At 41.3% G+C, this 13,179-nt stretch overlaps 1 protein-coding gene across 1 annotated transcript; it reads right to left on the bottom strand.

Moving 5' to 3' along the window:
- Positions 1 to 1,107: 1,107 nt before the first annotated feature.
- Positions 1,108 to 8,693, bottom strand: si:ch1073-13h15.3 (inactive all-trans-retinol 13,14-reductase). Its single transcript, XM_061232565.1, has 11 exons — positions 8,519 to 8,693; positions 6,415 to 6,597; positions 5,680 to 5,921; positions 4,775 to 4,970; positions 3,987 to 4,184; positions 3,658 to 3,777; positions 3,262 to 3,400; positions 2,849 to 2,958; positions 2,067 to 2,233; positions 1,824 to 1,983; positions 1,108 to 1,274 (listed from the first exon to the last, which is right to left on the bottom strand). Exons 1-11 carry the CDS (start codon positions 8,673 to 8,675, stop codon positions 1,108 to 1,110), a joined length of 1,839 nt encoding a protein of 612 aa, XP_061088549.1. The 5' UTR covers positions 8,676 to 8,693.
- Between the last annotated feature and the right edge of the window lie 4,486 nt (positions 8,694 to 13,179).

Genomic DNA, 13,179 nt, shown 5'->3' with positions numbered 1-13,179 from the left:
TTCAGGGTTGAATTTCCATCAAATGGGGATATTTTAACCAAAACATGCCACAGTATCAATACTGAATGAACTTTTGTTTATTGCTCCTTAAAGCACACTAATGCCTGTGTAGGAGTGGCTTGCACCATAACCCAGCTCTGCTTGGACATGCCATCTAAATCAGGGACAGACCATGTGCAGGCAGTGACACTTTTCAGCTAAGAGTGAATCCCAGATTTCCAGGCAGTTAAGCCATTCCCCTCCATACCCAAAACAACAAAATGCAGAGCTTCTTGGGCATTGCATTGGAAGACTGTGCTTCTACATTAGTTACAAAAAAGTAACAAGAGCTTCTCAGGCACTCACCCTTTCTAGAACAGTCACACACCTTAAAAAATAGCAGGAGGAAGTCTGAATTTGAGTAGTTAAGACACACCATTTGCTGCCCTGCTGTACTGCAAAGAAAAGCACATCTCTGCGATTCAAGTTCTCATACTACGTAGATGGAGAGCAGGCTAATGTAAGCATTAGAGCTGTCTTTTGAGGGTTTCAGCAAATGCAAACATTTTACTTAAAATATAGTTTTTTATTAATATATGTTGTGTATATATGTGTGCATTTGCATACATTTGTATTACTTTAAAATGAAAACAATAATCAGTTGATATATATAAAATCAGTGAGGTATACATAAGTCAGTGTATGCAGAATCCAAATGCTATAAAAACACAAGTTTTGCAGAATGGATGTGCATGAAATTTCATGATGCCTGGACATTGCTATAAATAAGCACAAATGAACTAAAACACAACACATTTCCATTTTACTTGGTGATGATTCTGATGAGTCTCATTATTATTATGATCATAACTGTCACAGATCACAGTTTACACATCAAAATATCGAAGGTTGAATTAACTGATATGTTTCATTGTATGAAATAACTATTATATGAAGACATTCAACTGTTTCAAACGAAATGCATGAATAGTTTATTGCATCCAGTTTCATGCAAACGAGATGCATCCAGTACTCCTGCACGAATAGTTTCTTGAATCTGTATCGTATGGCATCCATTAAAATGCAGTTCTGATATAGGCCTGCAGAGGGGGCTGAAGGATCATCAGCTTACTCAAGCTTCTTGGCTGCCCTGGCCAACTCTCGAGTTTTCTTGCTCTTTAGCTTCTTCTTGAGGAGAAGAAGGTCGATGTAAATAATGCGGTCAAGTACTGTGCAAGCACACAGTAGACCCCCATGCAGTGCCCCAGCAATTCCACAGCTGAACACGTCCTGGCCTGAAAGTCACACACACATACCAACATTTTGTATCACAGTCATGTCTACAGGCACAATCACCAAAACCTTGCTATGACATCATTGAACTATGGTGGATGAATTCAAAATGATTCTGACAATAGTGTATAACAATTACTATGGCGGGGGTAATATTTTCAATATGTTTATTTGGAGCTTTGCTTCAAGTACGCGTTGATTACGACCACAAGCTTTTATGTCAATGGTCTATAAGTACTGCTTAGTTTGTTTCAGTCTTTTCAATCAGCGAGTTCCCAGTGTACTTACTGGTTCATTAGGTTGTTAAAGAGAAAAAAAATACAGTTGGAAAATGGTACATCCATTGGAACTGTACTATTGCGGCTCAGGACATGCATATGTTATATGACGATACATACAGTCCAGGACCATATTAGTTTTTCATTCAATGCTGCAAATGAAGTGGAACAGGAAACTTAATTCCAGGTTCTTGCAATCCCACACCTCCACCAACTGTTAACAAAGATTAACAACAGTGGTGCAAAACCCTATGCAGGAAGCAAGCACCTCACCTGAGATGAAGAGGTTCTTGACAGGTGTGGAGCACCTATTTCTGGCCACTGCCTCTGGATCGAACCTGGACAGGTTGTGCTCAGCAGAATACATAGCTCCACGTTGGGCGCCCAAGTAGTGTATGTTTGTCAGCGGTGTGGCTGCATCCATGAATGCTACCTGCAAATAAAACATATAATTTATTACCTCAGTTCATCAGTTTTCAGCTTCTGTAAAATGTATAATCCCCATGTGTGCCATACCTTATCCTTAAGCTTGGGGAAGTGGATGCAGGCCCAATCAAACAGCTTATTAGCAATGCTCATCTTGTAATTGTAATAGTCGTCCCCTCTTTTTCTCACGGTGGAGTCCTTCCACTCTTCGAACCATTCGTACTTCACCATAGTCAGGAGGGTCATGCACGATTTCCCTGGAGAGGGAAAGACACCAGCAGCGCACATATTGTGGCAATTGTTAAGTTCATCATCACATCGACTTGCCACATGCAGCCTATTGACTCAATCAGTGCAGTCATCAATGCAGGAAAAATGCTAACAGTATCACTGTATCACTCAGTACCATTTTGTAACAAGACAACAAAAAGCTGTTAAGGTGTTAAGGGTGGTGCCACATTGCATGCAGGTTGGGGACACTTTGAATGCAGTCTTTTCTTGTATTACATTTTTTTTTTTTTTTCAGATTTTTCCCTTTTTATCCCAATTTGGTAGCCAATTGTACCCTATCTAATCCAATTAGTGTTAGCTGGGGGATACACCGCCAGTCCCTCGATGGCCCGAAGGGATCTGGCGATCCGAGAAAGAGACGGCCTGAAGAAGGCGTCTTCCCCAACCGTCTCGTCTCATGCTCCTGACCATGATACCGAGGAGCCCGGTTGTGTGCGCGATCCCGCTAACCCTGCCGAGTCCCTCCCTCTGGAGCAGCGAGCCAATTATGCCACTCCAACAAACTGCAACTGCTGCATCTTAGCCTGTTGCACCACCACAGCTCCCTACATTAAACGCAGTCTTGAGGGTGGCATTCGTACCGGGATGGCGGATTTTTGCCATGGGATCTTTGGCCGAGGGGAATGTAATGAACATCATGGGAATATTGTCTGCCACCTCTTCTTTGCTCAGACTGAAAAAGTCATCCATCCTGCCAACATAGACAAATCAGTGGTCTGCTCCAAAAAAAGGAGATTCCAAGCTTGTAAATCGAAGTAGTCCAGACGTAGAACTAAATTTCAGATGCTGCTTCACTCTTAGTGGAAAGAATGTGATTACAATTGCATATATACTCCATGAACAATAATACTGCCAACTGTCCACATTTCAAGTGGCGTGGTTGGGGCTGGCAAAACTTAGACAATAGCACCACCATGTGAGCAGTGAATGTAATAACAGCTGATAATACATAGACATCGCAATCAAATCCTGGTTAGATTTTGGCAGTACTGACATGCTGTCCATGTCATTGTTTTTGAAGAGCCAGTAGTTTGTTGGTACAATTCCCAGCTCCTCCTGCGTTGCATCAAAGCCCACAAAGACCAAGAAGGACCCTCTGCCGTGCTTCATCATATTAAGGCGTTCTTGAATGTCTGTCCAGGGAGAAAAGCCACAATATAACCAGTGCATTGCATCATGATACATTCTGGTGACATTGCACTTCAGACATCAGAATCAATCATGAGTAGGTAATAGCATTGTCCAAACAAGAATATTTAACCCTCTCAGCAGCCTGATTACATATTTCTATTGCAGGTGCTATTGAACCATAGGAATTTGATGGAATAAATTAATAGCATTTTTGGAAATGCATATTGCTGGTATTTACATAGCCCTGGCTATGGCTCACCTGGCTTGGCATGGACATCAGGTGGCAAGAGCTTCTGAAAGGTAGTAAACACACCAGCGTTGGAGATGACCACTGGGGCCAGCACCTCTACCTCCTCCTGGCCCTTTCTCACTGTTACACCTGTCAACAGAAAACTTCAGACGTCACAGAAAGAGGGGGCAAACCCTGTAGTGTCTTCTCAAATCCCTCAAATCAAGTCACGGAGGAAGGTCACACATCAAACGTCTTTTATAGACTTTTATACACGATACCTTGTGTTCTGTAGCTGAACGCGGCCACAGCTGCCCCGGCGGGCAGTGCTGCTGCGGTCAGACGGTCGGTGGACTCACCGTATGCCGCGCCGTCCTCGTTCACCAGAATCCGGTTGACGGAGGCCCTGACTAGCACTCTGCCCCCTGGTTTCTGGATGACGTTGGTCATGTGAAACGGGATCTCGCTGGCCCCGCCCCTTGGATAATATGCCCCTCGTTTGTAGTGGTGCAGAAGCAATGCATTGATGACCGTGCTGGAATCTCTGGGGGGCACACCTGAAAAAGTCACGGTTATTACAGAAAAAGCTAAATCCTGAGAACATTTTTCCCCTTCACGACAGTGCAGCCTAGAGATACAGAAAGCAATAAGATCTGCACAGCCCTTAACTCTGCATTGCTCCAGGGAAGGATTGTCTCCTGCTTAGTCTAATCAACTGTACGTCGCTCTGGATGTCAAATGCCATTAATGTAATGGGTGGTATTTCTCCCATTTAGCAGGGGAGATCAATTGTACTGCCTGTTCAATCCGTTCATGCTGGTGTGTGTTCACATAAGTACCTAAAGCAGTCCATTCAGCGCCAAACCAAAATAATAGTATCGCATATTCATTCATATACTTGACTGAACAAAAATTATTTCACTTTTCACGTCTAAAATTCATTATGAATGAGAGTCTTATAAAGTATACTTTACGTGCAGTACCACCACATAATGAGCAGGTAATTAACAAGTCAACTTTATGTAGAGATTGGATAATATGAACGTCAAATGTGGGATTTTTATAAATAACTAAGCCAGTATTTTAGGTACAATTTTATCATAAGACAATTCTATATATGACATCCCAGGCAAGGCTCTCTGCTCACCATAGAAGAAGTAGGAGAAGATGATGTGAAGGTCCTTATTGCTCGTTAGACTGTTGTTCACTTCCGCAGCACTAGTGTGGGACAGCTTGAAGACGGAGGAGAAGAAATGTGCAATGCGGGACTTAAGCAAGAACAGAGCGAGCCAGAGAGGGATCAGTTTCAGTGTTGCCAGGTAGTGGGTCTTCTTGGCTGAGATCTGGGGGAAGGAGAAGAGGGCTGTGATTGATCCACAATGTCTAATTCACTTGGCTTCTTCATGTGCTCAGATTTAGCGGTGGTCACTGACACTGCAATGTTTTGAATAAGGGATACTTGCAAGTTACTTGTCAGACTTCAGAAACTGCACAAGGGGGACCCTGCATTATAAATGCTGCCAGATGTCTGGATTGATACCTTTAGTAACCTGTACCTCCATTTACACAGCACATACTCTTATAGTAGATTAAACCAAAACAGCATATACACTCAGTGAGCACTTTATTAGGTATTTATCAGATACATTTTCTTTACACTTATTGGTGTGAATGTGAGTGTGTAAGTGTGTGTATGGGTGAATGAGAAGCATTAATTGTACAGTGCTTTGGATAAAGGCGCTATATAAATGCCAACCATTTACCATATTCTTCATTGCAAAGCTATTTGTTATAATTGAGTTTAAAGTAAATAATTCCTCTAAGGATGAAAGGTACCTAATGAAGAAAGATTGTTCAAATTCTTACATGGCAATTGTGGTTGAACCAGCTTACACAGAGGTAACCCAGGACAGAGTTTGGGAGCCGCTGCTGTATACTAATAGGTATGACATTTATTTCTAGCCAGGAATATAATTCCAGCTGAATGCATGGCAAGGGGATAACAGCCCTTGTCATATTGGTAAAAGTTAATGCTAATATGCATCACAGTACCTTCATGATTTTAAAGAAAGCGTCAATGGCTTCAGTGTCGTTCGGGAACTGCTTCTTCAGGCGCTCTGCCATGTTGGTTTTGCCACTGTAGATGTTATAGTCTCGCCGGTCGTCACCATGCCCGATGACAATCGTGTCAAAGTGTTCTTCCAGTTCCACATACTCCAGCTGTCCCTCTGTGAGCTGGTCCATAGCGATACGAAAGAGACTGTTCTCATGCAGCTGGCCAATGTAGTGAAGTCCTGCAGGGCACACAACCTCAAATCAGTAACAGCAAGCACCAGAAAGGGGGGCCCTACACTGTAACCCCTTGAATTTTGCTTGCCAAATTATGAATATTATATTACACATAAGTCTTCCTTTACGTCATATGCAGTAAATCAGTGTTTCAAATATGTTATTATATTTTTGAGCTAATTGACTCTGGCACCATCCCCAGTTCAACAGGTCATCTCATCTGAAATTATTTCTGTGTCCTTGAATTCCACTATACAGTCCTCTATGATAAACTATCTATTACTATCTATTACCACTGAGAACCATTCATATCTAGTCATTTTGCCCACCGGGTCCACAGACCACTGCTAACTAGTCTAACGGCCTACAACTCCAATAAAATAATATGCCTCATTTTAATTTAAAAAGAAATAGAGGTACATTTTGATGTACATAACACAAAATTCATTTTGTGACCTGTCATTCATGTTACATGTCATGTGGTTCATGCCTTCTTACCAACATCAAACTCAAACCCCTTCTCCAAGTATGTGTGGCAGCAGCCACCAGCCTGGTCGTGTTGCTCCAGCACTAGAACCTTCTTGCCCAATTTTGCCAAGGTCGCCGCAGCCGACATTCCACCAATTCCACTTCCAATGACAATGGCATCAAGGTCCTTTGGCACTTTATCAGCGCTGAATCCTGAGTGATACACAATTGGCAAATTGCCATAGCATTGTGTTGTTAACGGTGCAATAGAGGGCATTTTCAATGACAGTGACATTTTATTATTATTCAGTACGCTTATAAATAAGGTGCCAGCCTGCCTTATTTTGGGTCTGTCATTTTTAAGCTTGTGTAAAGAAAAGGGGCGATACTTAAGGGGTTAATCTGTACAGCTCTGCTAATGTATTCGTAGATCATTAATTCATGTTAACCACGACATTGGTTATTGCCAATTCATATTGGAATGAAAAAGTCAGTTAATGTATTTGTTAATTGTTTGCTAATTTATAAATATTCATGTAACAAATACATTAGTTAGTTGTTATGAAATGCATTAACTCATGAAACATTAATTTGTCCACCATTAATTCATATTCACAACTACGTTAGTTAATGCCAATGCCATTCCATGAATCTTATTGTAAAGTTTCTCCTAATTTATGTGTTAGCAATTCTGGCATTGCAAAGACTCTTCCTTTAAGGACATGTTTGAAAGGAGTTAATGTCTTTAACTTTTGCATATCAAAGTTCTCCTAATGCTGCCCCTTATCTATGTTTTTGTTGATCCTCATTAACAATCTTTATGGGTTCAGGGTATCTTCATAAAACAGTTTTGTCATAATCTAATTAAGATAAAGAAGTGGGGTGATAAAATACAGCCCTGCGATTGTCCACAGGTATGGCTGCAGTATTGTAAATGTATATAATGTGGGTGTAATAAATTTGACAAGACCCACTCTCCTATAATTAGTAGTTTATATTACATATGCGTTGCATTACTGCCATTTATCAGAAGCTCTTATCCAAAGTGAGTTTCTCTAATAAAACGGTAACTCTGAAGACCTTTCTTTATATTGTAACATTGCTCTGATGGGTGCATTATAGTCATACAAATATTCCTTAGAGCAATCCTTAACCAACAGACCTGCATGATAATACCTGAGGCAATAGCCCATAAGCTAGTCCCAAAGCTAATAATGTTTCAAAAACCTCCATATTTTTACATACTAGCTGGTTTAGTACCGTGCTCCAGAGTTCTATGCTTCTGGAAACCATAATGAAGAATGTGCACTTATCTCAGTGAGAATAAGTATCCTTATTTAACCCCAATTTCAAATCAAGAATTATGCCTCTCAACTCAGTGCTGTGCCACCTGCACTAAAAAAAGGAATATTTCCACAAAAGCATGCAAACTCAACCGATGCCTTCACCGCGACTATACACGTTGTACAGCAGAACTAGAATTTTGCAATAAAGTGTATGTCTCAGTGACTGTTTTTTTCTGTAGTCACAATGGACTCTCAGTCATTGTCTACTAACAACACAGCCTAGGCTCAAACCTGCAATATTCAGGCTTAACCATCCTATTATGTTTATTTTCTATTTTGGTGGGATTAAATAGTAGTCCTGTACCAATTTTGCATGTGTTGTATGTGCTGATTTTGACCTTCTGTAACTGTATAAAATGTCAGAAAATATACAACCATTTTTATCTCAGATTTTTTTGTGGGTGATTCTGGTGGCACTTTCCCATACAGGTGCCAAACTTTCTCTAAAATGAGATGTTTCTCACAGATTTTTCATTTTCATGGATAAAAGGCTAGTCATTTGGGAGACAATAAGAAGGCGACACACAAAGTGTCAAAAAATGTATTTAGCATTGTTGGGATCAATTTGGGACCACATTATGTATACACAGGTAAAATGATAATGCTATTAATAATACTTATCCATTTCTGTTAATCCTTCCCTCTGAACACTGTCTAAACAGATATATTTTCTGTATGATTTATTGTTTCCTTAACAGGCAATCTAACAAAAGAGCCATTGCATTCCACACACATTTTACTTCCATTTTGCTCCCAGTTGTTCAGGTGACACAGCTCATTTACTTTACCTTGTTTGAGCACCTTGTCCCGCAACTTCTGGTCAGTCACACGTGGCCCTGGTGGTCTCACAGAGTCCAAAGAGAATGGGCTGGGCTTCCCAAAAAGGTACCAGTAGGACCCACAGACCCAAATGACAAACCATGCCAAGAACAACAGCAGCCACATGATGAGACACGACACACACCACAGCACAGAGTTTAGGCTTTTCAGTTAGTGGATGTGGAGAAGAGTTCTGACGGATCATCTGAAAGACAGAACGCCTTTTATCTTGGGCTGTGCCAAAGGTCTTTGTGTATGTGTGTATGTGTGTGTGTGCGAGGGGGAGAGAGAGAAAAAAAAAGAGAGAGGGAATTATCATCTTTATGAAGGGCAATAATGATAAGATGGTTGAAGTCTCTGAAGCGATGAATAACATCTCAGTTGCTCAAACCTTTTTCTGTCATTTATTTCAGTAAACTGTACAACATCACAGTGCCTTCTCTATATGCTGTTGAGTCTGAGGATGCTTGGATCTGAATATCCAATCGCTGTTTGGGCTAATGAAACCCTATATGCTTCACTTGGAATCTGTTGTAGCTCCAGTATGTTGTTTAACTGAATGCAGAAAGGCTTGGCCTACACACAGTATAGCATCATTCTACTGTTTATTGTCAAACTATGGTATTGTTCCCATGTGTAATTGTAGAGTGTAATGAATACAGGTATGTCACATGACGTTCTGTTGTATCACACTGCATGTGACAAAGCACACTTGCATGCATAGCTAGCTTTGTGCTCGTGGGATGGTGGCATGTAGGATTTTAAGATTTCTGTCATCCTTTTCCTTTAAAGGGGGTACTGCAGATTAATTCATGCTAAAGCAGCCTTCATGGGCCAAGACAGAATTGGACAGTGGGCCTGGCTATCTCCAAAAAGTTACACAAGTCACTGTCACACCACAAAGCCAAAAGACACACGAGAGACTGACAGAAACATGCACACAGAACAAAAAGCTTATCGGTTCTCATTTCAGAGGTGGAACAGTGAAAAAACCTTATCAGCTTATACAATTAAGATAAGGGTGTATTATGCAAACACATAGTTGAACATTAAGAATAGTTATAAAGTATTCTCTTCTTGTACATATGCTTGCTTCCCAGTTTTATTATTATATGACTGCATGTCAATGTGACCTGTCTCAGATTGATATGAGTTTTTACTTTTTGTGCAATATTTCCATCAGATTAAATCTTAGCTTTGACCAAGAAGCAATTTAAAAAATGTATCAAAAGTCTTCCATCCGCCCATCCATTTTCTAATCCATTTATTCCAGGTCAGGGTCATGGGGTGCTGGACCCTATTCTACCATGCAGTGGGTGAGACAGGAATACACCCTGGACAGGTTGCCAATCCATTGCAATAAAGAATGTCATAGTATTAAAGTCCATCTCCATGGATGCTTTAATAATGAATGCATGCAAAATACCTTATTTAATGTTTCTTTTTGGTTACTTAAACATACATTTTCAGGATTTTTCCTCCTGCTATCTCAGGCTTCGTGTATATACAAACCTATGTTGTCTGCGGATGTAAATATGTACTTTGGATAACATGGGTTCATGCTGACTTTGTACTTTGCAATTATGACTGTTATCATTAACATGCCTAAGTTAAGATAAATCTTACATATTCATGGCTAAGACATCAAGTCACATTAGCAGTTGAATAAACATTCATTGCTAAGGGTGTTCTGTCAAACTAGATTTGCACTGTAGCCAAATGAAGTGAATTCAAGTTGATTTGTAAAGTACTTTTCATACACACAGGCAACTGAAAGTGGCTGATTTACTGAGCCCTTTGCAATGATTTTCAGCCGCACATATAACGCCTTCTGCCCAGGAAACATGCGTCTTACGTATCACTCAAGCACATGGGGCTGGAACCGCAGTATACATCTAGGAGAGACTTTGCAAGATGCACCTCTCTCTTTGATACATATGCATGCATATGCATTCAACTGTGGATCTTGCAAAAAAAGGGTGCAGATATTACAAGTGTGACTGATTATGCATTCCATAGAACTGACTAAAGTTCACACACTTAACGAAGGTCGATTGTGTGTGAAATTTCCACCTCTAAAGAGTAGGCCCAAACCAAGGCACACCCGAAACAGAGACACAGGTTCCAAATCTTTAAATAGCTTTGCACTGAAATAATCTTTGCCACAAAAACCACCCTATTTCTAGAAATCATCAAACAGATTATTAATATTCAATATTAATTAATGATTGCAGCCAAGCAATAATTAAGGCTGAGGGACACAGAAAATATAGAGAAAATAATTTATTAAATTAAAGCAAAGTAAAGAGCTGTGGTGGTGCAACAGGCTAAGATGCAGCAGACTTGCGGTTGCAGTTTGCTGCAGTTGCACACCAGGGACCGGGGTTCGATTCACAGTCCTGCCAAAAGCCAAGTTTGGCCAGCTCACATGGAGCAGCAATAATTGGCTCGCTGCCCCAGAGGGAGGGACTTGGCAGGGTTAGTAGGTTGCCGCACAAAACGAGCACCTCGAGCACCTTGGAATCACGACTACAACTTGGGAGACGGGATGGCTTGAAGAAGGCGTGTCGCTCTCTCGTTGGCTGCCGAGAGACGGGGTGTGGGGGCGGTGTATCTAATACTGGCTCTAATTGAATCAGACGGGGTCCAATTGGCTACCAAATTGGGAGAAAAAGGGAAAAAATTTGATATAATAATTAAGCAAAGTAGTGGGAAATGACTGAAATAATGTGTTCAACCATAGCGACAGTAAGTGTTGCTGCTAGTAAAGAATATGAGCAGGCTGAATGTAAGGATATAGCAGGATAATTGCTCTGTCAGATTATTCCACTGAGTTCTGGACTCTGCTGGGACAAGATTCTACACCCTTGTATTGACTACCGGGGATTGAACGATGCGCGGTCAAGAACAGAATAGAACAAGAAGCCTTAAGGAACAGCCCAGCACCTAACGACACTCTGGCTAAACACTTCTATGTTCCCGAACCCATCTGGTCCCAGGTCCTTGAATAGGCACATGCTTCCCCTCTGGCCTGTCATCAGCACCCTAGCCTTCCTGAACCGTTGATTCTGGTGGCCGTCCATGAAACCAGATACAGCTGAATTTACTGCCGCCGGCCCAGAGTGTGCGTGAGGGAAGTCCAGTAATCAGCAGCTTCATCACCAAGCTAGCGGTTTCCAAGGGAATGTTGGCGGTTCTTGCTATTGAACTGCTTTTCCAAGTTTGTTCACATTGACGGTCTCTCAAAATTACCCTCATCTAAAAAAAAACTAAGAACTACTGTTCCTCCATGTGTTCTGCCTGCATGGCCTTCTTCAGCCATTTCTGGAAAGCGTTCTGCTCATTAATCGGAGCCAAGGCCCAGTTGTCATCCGAGTTTCATCCTCAGACCAAATGGACAGACTGAACGCATAAACCAGGAACTGCCTGGTCAAAGATTTCCTACCTCGGTCAACTCCCTTCCGTGGATTGAGTATGCTCATAACTAGCTCCCTGTCTCCTCCACTGGACTGTCTCTCTTTACCTATTGTCTGGAGTACCAGCCATCGCTCTTCCTAGAGGAAGAGAGGGACATGGAGTTTCCGGTTCCAGAAATGGAGATTCCCTACTCCAGCATGTTGAAGAATTGATTCCCCAGGTTTACTGGCCCCTTCACCATTACCCAAGTCCTCACCGCCTCTGCCATCCACCTCAGAGGGTGGTTGCCTTTGCAGAGTGTGTTAAAACCCTGTAATGACTACCTTGGAGTGGATTATTCGGTGGTCTTTTACCAAAAAAATAAATATATGCAGGGGTGGTCCATATTCGCCCTCAAAATAAAACTTTTTTTGTTAGCACTATCTACTTCAGGCTGTTAAGGTGGCTACTGAAAAGTCAAGGTTTTAAACCAGGGTTAAATTGGTTTCTTATTTGTCACTTCTTATTCATAATTCCTGGTCCACCTTACATTTTCCTTTTTTGGCTAACTGAGAGCTGTCCATTTGCAAACAACCATTTCAGGAAGTCACATACCTTGCTAGTAGCCTTAACAATCTACCAAAACTTCAGAGAGCTTAGCTACAGCTATTAGCCGTAGCAGGACTGGGAATCAAAACCCAGTCCTCGGTGAGCAACTGCAACAAATTTCGCAACCACAAAGTTTGCTGCACCTCAGCCTGTTGTGCGACCGCGGCTCAGGCCTACACTTCTTATGGAAGCCTGGAATTGATTCTAGTGGTTGGGCAGGGTTGTGAAATTGAGTCTACACACTATAACCATGGATCGATTCTTGAATTTTAGCACAGTAGTCTGTGATCCACATTTCTGTTCCAATGTGAATTACACATTGGAGTTTTTTCTTACTTTCAAATAAGAACCCTGCAAATGAAACATGAAACTTGTAAAGGTACCAGTATAATGAAAATGAATTAGGTCATTGTAATGAAAATGAATTAGGTCACCTGTATGTGGCCTATAACGTAAAGTCCCATACTTTCTATTTATGTAATGGTGTAGTTTTGTGTAGTTTTGTGCAGTTTTGAGCATAGTGTGAACAATTTCTCTGGATGTTATAACCTTCAGTTAAATGGCTACTCATACCAGTCCTCACCCTGAATATTAGCAAGAAACCTAAAAAATAAAAAGAAACAAG

The sequence above is a fragment of the Conger conger genome, chromosome 2 (genome assembly GCF_963514075.1).
Source record: "Conger conger chromosome 2, fConCon1.1, whole genome shotgun sequence".
NCBI classification, from domain to species: domain Eukaryota; kingdom Metazoa; phylum Chordata; class Actinopteri; order Anguilliformes; family Congridae; genus Conger; species Conger conger.
The sequence above is the reverse complement of the archived record's forward strand: the minus strand, read 5'-3'. Positions and strand labels throughout refer to the sequence as shown.

Coding starts and splice junctions, on each gene's coding strand:
- si:ch1073-13h15.3 (XM_061232565.1), bottom strand. CDS start 8,675: ATGTGGCTGCTGTTGTTCTTGGCATGGTTTGTCATTTGGGTCTGTGGG. Junction 3,778..3,986: donor CGAGGACGGCGCGGCATACG/GTGAGTCCACCG, acceptor TTCTGTTGACAG/GTGTAACAGTGAGAAAGGGC. Junction 3,401..3,657: donor TGATGTCCATGCCAAGCCAG/GTGAGCCATAGC, acceptor CTCCCTGGACAG/ACATTCAAGAACGCCTTAAT.